Source organism: Rhinolophus sinicus, chromosome 17 (assembly GCF_057876585.1).
Source record: "Rhinolophus sinicus isolate RSI-liver-muscle chromosome 17, RSI-T2T, whole genome shotgun sequence".
Lineage (NCBI taxonomy): Eukaryota > Metazoa > Chordata > Mammalia > Chiroptera > Rhinolophidae > Rhinolophus > Rhinolophus sinicus.
Genome location: NC_142517.1, coordinates 13,079,001 through 13,085,000, shown reverse-complemented (window position 1 = coordinate 13,085,000; position 6,000 = coordinate 13,079,001). Strand labels below are relative to the sequence as shown.

General features: G+C 37.2%; 1 protein-coding gene across 8 annotated transcripts in view; it reads right to left on the bottom strand.

The window, feature by feature from the left end:
- GRIK1 (glutamate ionotropic receptor kainate type subunit 1) overlaps positions 1 to 6,000 on the bottom strand; it is a 359,894-nt gene that overhangs the window by 41,079 nt on the left and 312,815 nt on the right. For all 8 annotated transcript variants that reach the window (XR_012494071.2, XM_074326228.2, XM_074326232.2 and 5 more), the window contains 2 exons: positions 4,303 to 4,506; positions 3,414 to 3,637 (listed from right to left, as the gene is read on the bottom strand). Coding sequence is in view for 7 of the 8 variants with exons in the window: in XM_074326228.2 (XP_074182329.2) it covers positions 3,414 to 3,637; positions 4,303 to 4,506 (428 nt within the window). In the remaining variant the exon portion in view is untranslated. The remainder of the gene's footprint in view (positions 1 to 3,413; positions 3,638 to 4,302; positions 4,507 to 6,000) is intronic.

The following is a 6,000-nucleotide window of genomic DNA, read 5'->3' as shown; positions in this document are numbered from 1 at the left end:
CTGCCATCCTAATTGATACTGATCTTTAGTAACATGACAGAGAAAGGGGCAAATGTGCTTAGACTCTGTGTCAAAACTTGCATATAAAAGAGTATCATTATATCGAAATGCAAAGGTTCATTTTGGGTTTATGTTTGTTATGACAGGCTTTTACATGAATGGAAGATATAAAATGATGATCACACTGACGATCTTTAATTAAGGAACTCTTTCTTATGGCTGAGAATGGATATTGGGATGAATTGAAGAGAGAGAGAGAGAGCTGTGTATCTTTTAAAGCTCTATTTGAACTTGTACTATAACTGTTGGGTTTGTATTATATCCTTAGGGTTACAGTGAAAGGTTTTCTTATTTATTTATTTTTTTTGCCAGATACTAACTTAAAATATGTTCATTTTTATGAAGACAAACATAAATCAAAAAATGTAAGCAGACATTGTATCCTGATATTTGGTCTATTTAAACTGTGTGTTCATGATGGACATAATGTCTTCAGATTAAACACTCTTCAAAAAGTAATTAGAAAAGAAAATGTCAACCACAAAACAAAAACAAAAACAGGCACACTCGTAACAAGTCATAGTAACTGTAATTTTTATATAGTTTTCTTTGTTTTTTCCCATTGATGTTTAACTTTATAAATTCAGTTCAGTTCAGCAAATGATTTTTACTGCAGTGACGGGCTTTATTTTTCTTCTTTAAAAGGACATAAAAGGGTATACTTCAAAACAAATTCAAAAGCCTCTCTAGCATGAAAGATGATTAAGAGATTAACTTTTTCATTTCTGCTTCACTAACGTTGAATGCAAACCACTAAGGTGGTAACAGAAAGCCATTTTACATCTTAGATGATTGGCGCCCAGTGACCAAGTTCATGGCAATTGATACTACCTATTCAGCTGGGATTTTTTTCTCTGTCAGTCACCTCCAAAATATATTTTGTAGCTTTATGAAGTAGATAGAAGCAAGAATGGAATGAAAAGTGTGGAGAAGATGAATGCAGTCGAGAGTATGATCCCCACGAGGGCACCTGTGTAACACGAGGAGTTACGAGTCTTTTCTGTTTCACCACCATGCTGTTTGCAAGCTTGCATTTGATGCACTTCACCCCCACTTCCCCAAGACCCAAAACAAGACAGTGAGAAGGGGGCGACAAGAAGAATAAGCTAAATAAAGAAGATCTAGTTTATAAATGGTACTTTTGCTGAGTAGGAATATTGAATAGATAGTATTAAGTGGAGGGAGGAGCCTGTTTTCTTCATAAAAATAGAATGAAGTCAGAAAATGTAGGGCTCTGGGTCACCGAGAGTGTATAGAGAAATAGACAAAATAAGAAGGGGCAAGCTATGGCATGCTACACTTCCCTGACATTCTAATGCCCAAAATAAAGCAATGTAAAGGCACCATTGGGGTGAAGTGTAAAAGGGTACTTTCAACCCGTGCAGTTGTGAGAACTTCTGGATGCTGCCGATGTGTTTTCTCCCACTGGCTTTGATAAAAGATGTAATCGCTCATCACCATTGTCTTGCCTCCTATGTTCTTTAGCATCACTGCCTAGACAGAGCAGCAGACCGGGGTGTGTGGAAACTCACTTCTCTGTTGCCCACTGAGGCTTGGATCTCTCCCACTGGCTTGTCACCTCTCCACTTGTCACCCGACAAGTGTGGGTCCCAGAGCAGAGGAATGGAACAGTGAGCCAACATAGGATTGCTTATTCATTGTTAGAGGGTACATCACTTTAGGGGAGTCATTTATCAAATGGCCATACAAATGAGGTCTTAATTTCACTTAGGAGCCAATAATGAGAAATGCACCTCCAAAGGTGAGCAACTTACCTTCTAAAATTTGATATCCAAAACAATATTTTCCTTAATTATTTAGAGCATGGTCTCTCAACCTTGGTGCTATTGATATTTTGTGGTACTTCTTGGTTGTAGGGCACTGTCCTTCATATTGTAAGATATTCAGCTGCATCCCTGGACGCTACCCACTTGGTACCGGTAGCATCCTCCACCCTCAGTTATGATAACCCAAATATCTTTCCAGAACATTGCCAAATGTTCCCCAGGGCACAAAAATCGCTCTGAATTGAGAACCACTGATCTAGGGTATTAAAGCATCAAAGGATAATATCACTATACATACTGTCAGTATATTATTTTCTGAGGTAAGACATGTGGTAAAAGAGTTCTGGTCATTATTTAAAAGTAGTTTAATATTTAGTCAAATTTTGGAAATCAGCCTGGGATTTGGTAGTGGTACACTTTAATAGTCATGGAGAAAAAAATTCATTTCATATTGAATGTATAAATACCCACATGTGAGAGTACAATTTTGTTCAGTTTGAATAGGTCTGCCTTGTGCATCTTTAAGACCTTTCCAACCTGGGTTATTTTTCCAAGCTTCCTTTATAATTATGCCAGGGAAAGAGTTACCTGGCATTAATCACAACCAGACAATGGACAATGACAAAGAGCTAGCATGAAGAAGTATTTCTCTTAGAAATTCCTGGAGGGAAAACAAAAATCAATTAGGGAAAAAATTCACTGAGTTCTGTTGAAAGATGAAAAAGATTGAAAATGAGTAGGAGACATTTAAAAGCAATTATTATTTTTTTTTACATGTTTTATCTAGGGATATCAAATGTTTAAACCAACAGAAAGATAAAATAGCCATGTTTCAAATTCAGCATCAAAGACATTTAGAAAATATAATATACTTAAAGGTATAAAAATTCTTTGAAGAATTATGTAGAGTGGAATGGTTAAATATAAAGTTATCTCAGAAAATAAAACCTAACCTGAATCATCAGTAGTAGCATAAAGATTGCATGCCTCCAGACTCTATAAGTAAGTAATCTTTCTTTTCATAGTCATTTCTAGAATTCTCATGACAACTCTCTAATGTTTTATAAAACAAATTTTAAAAACATTTTTAAGTATTTTTTTCATTCCTGAGGATTTCACAATCTTCCTTTATTCTGGTTTTTCTTATTTGCTACAATACTTCCTAGCTAACTTTTTTTCTGTTTTACTTAAACAAATATTCCAGAGGTCAAATATCTGGACACCATTTTACTCTTTCCATTGAAACATTTTCAATTTATTAGCCAAGCTATTGCTTTTGTTGTAGCATAATTCTGCAGATATGGGTAAATAACTATTTTATCTTGCTTGAAATACTGATAAAATAAGATTAATATAAAAATTATTTTCTTATTGTCTTTTAAAAGTATCTTTCTAAATAATTGGAAGATATTCATTTAGAGTTGGCTTTTATGCGGGGGAACTTGACAGAGGAGAACACTAGGCAAAACGACAATAGCACTTTAAAGTTCTTAATCTATGTTTACCTCTAGAGCAGACAGGTCAGCCTAGATCTGTTGTTGTAAATTCAGTAGTCCTTGGACTTACCTTGCGATCACGAAGAGTACACAACTGACTCCCAAGCAGGCTAAGAGCACATACATCCAAATGTCAGGAGACAGAGGGTTGAGGAAGGAGAAGACTCCTGGATTGGTACCATTGGGCTTCCGGTAGAGAATGCTGATGCCCAGGGTCATAAAGGGCTTGGAGAAGTCGATGACTTTCTCCCGCACATAGGTGATGGTAAGAGGAGCCACCGCCAGATCAGCCCTCTGCGAAAGCAAGTTCAAAACCATTGTCTCAGTTGTCGAACTTCCTGGCAAATGTCTGGACTTGTGCTGGGTACTCCTCATCTTTATTCTCAACTCCAAATGTTTCTCACACAAGTTCCTGTGATGACTGGCTTTCATATAACAATGGTTGATTAATACAGTTATGTTTATGAAAGTGTATTTATTAGGAAACAGAAACCAGAAGGTTGTGAAATGCACACACACAGACAGGCAGACAGACAAACAGACATTCTGAAACTAAATGGAGAAAAAAGCTGCGGAACGATGTCTTTTAAAAGAGCGTGTGGGAAAAGCAAAGAATGAGTAACTTGGTCATATAATTAGTTGACAGATGAGATTTTGCTCTAAGCTGCAAATTTTAGAATTCTTTATCTAATTGCAGAATCACCCAGGTTTATTCTTCAGCATGGAGGACGGTCCCCACACAGTTTTATCTTCAATTTTTATCCTTACTTGCCCTTCCAAGTAAGTAAACTCCATTTCTAGGTTGTTTTTTCCCACTTTTAAAATCATTTTTATGATTCAAAAAAAGTGAAACATTTCTTCTGACTCAACAAATTTTTCCTCTTTTCTTTTACTCCTTCTCACTATGCACTGTTTTCAGACCTTTAAAACCCATTTATCGGAGATGTATTTTTGCTTACGTGATCTATAAGTTCTTTGACCATTCCGTTCCACTCTCCTGTGTCATCCTGGGCTCCATATTTTCCATCAGGGACAAGTTTAACATCATAAATAAAACCCAAGATGTTTGATAATTCCTTCAAAAGATCCAGGCAATATCCTTCAAATCTGTCGTTTCCATATAGGGGCTTGTCAGATTTCCTGTACATCACATAGGGTTCTTCCTATATGAAACAAACCAAATATGAGAACCCTGTTATAAGCGAAGGCAGGATTTCCTTCCACAAACGCCATCAGCAGCCATAAGTTATAAAATATTTGAAACTAATTTTTAAGATTTGAGAGCGCTGAAGCCCATCACTTACCTCCCTGCCTTTGCTAAACTCATCCTCCCTCTACCCTCTGCAAGTACAGAAAACTCCACTTATCACTTTCTCTCCCTCCTCTCTCTTTGAATGAGAAGTTTTTTCCTCTATTGCTGAAGACAGGGCTGTGAGTAAATGACGTGATAGAGACTCAGTCACGTTTAAACTTTAGGTCTGGCACAGCAGGCAATGGGGGACAAGATGTCTAGAAGTCTGTTCTCCAATGATACCCACACCCAAACCTCCTTTGCATGACCTGCCTTCCTTTCTGGGTTTCATATACGATCTTCATCTACTAACAAAAAGGAAATCTAAATCAGTAAATATTCCATCTTGTTCTTCAAACTTCCTATCTACTGAATATTCTTATTTCCTTATCTCTCAGCTAAATTTTTATCTCAGTTTCACTCTTCACTGATTATCTGCATATTTTTGGTTGGTTTCCTTCGTGGTGTCTTATTCAAAGGCTATTTCTATGTCTTCTTTTTTCAGCAGCTCCATTTTCTTATTTGAACTCACCTCAAATCTTATATCTGGTAATTTTTTGCTTATGCACTTACTTAATAAATCCCCTATTCTATGAATGGACATTTCCTTAGCACCATGTAGCTATAATCTTAATCGTCATTTGACTCATTGAAAATTTATTTTATTTTATAAAATACTAGATTATTGATAGGACCTTCTATTTTTTCCAGACGTTTAAGACCCGTTTAGGCTTATCCTCAAGTAAACTGATAGAAATAGGAAACTATATTTGATAGTTGCAGAGGAAGTAGTAGAAAAACAAAACTGTTTTTACTTTGGATGAACAAATCTAGGAAGTTAACAATTTTAGAAGTACGTTGGTCTGACATTGTGGACGGAATCAAATAAAGCAGGAATGTCTGAAGATTTTAGACATGGCCACTTCTGCCCTTTACCCCTGGGGTTAGGTTTGGGAAAGAGGGAGAATTAACAAGCTGTGGGTGGATGAGTGTATGACCAGGATTCCAACAGGAAGCAGGAAGTATCCTCACCTGAGCTTTTGAAGAGCAGTTAATAAAGGGTCTATTACATAGAAGTGAGAAAGGCAAAGGGAGACAACAAGGATGGAGGCAAGAGAAGCAGTAGGATGTAGATACCCAGGGACCAACACCCAGGAAGCCCGTGCCCCTTAGGGCTGAGGCAGGCAGCAGGAAAGAGTGTTCCTGGAGTCCAGAACAGTTGGAGTCTGGAAGTAGGGTTGTTGGTAGCACAGGATCTGTGGTTGTGAAAGACAGAGCTTCTGACAAAGCGATTGGGAGGCAGGGAAAGAAATTTTCTTATGTCTCTTCCCCCACTTTTCTGGTCTCTTGCCAGAGTCTCCCTTTG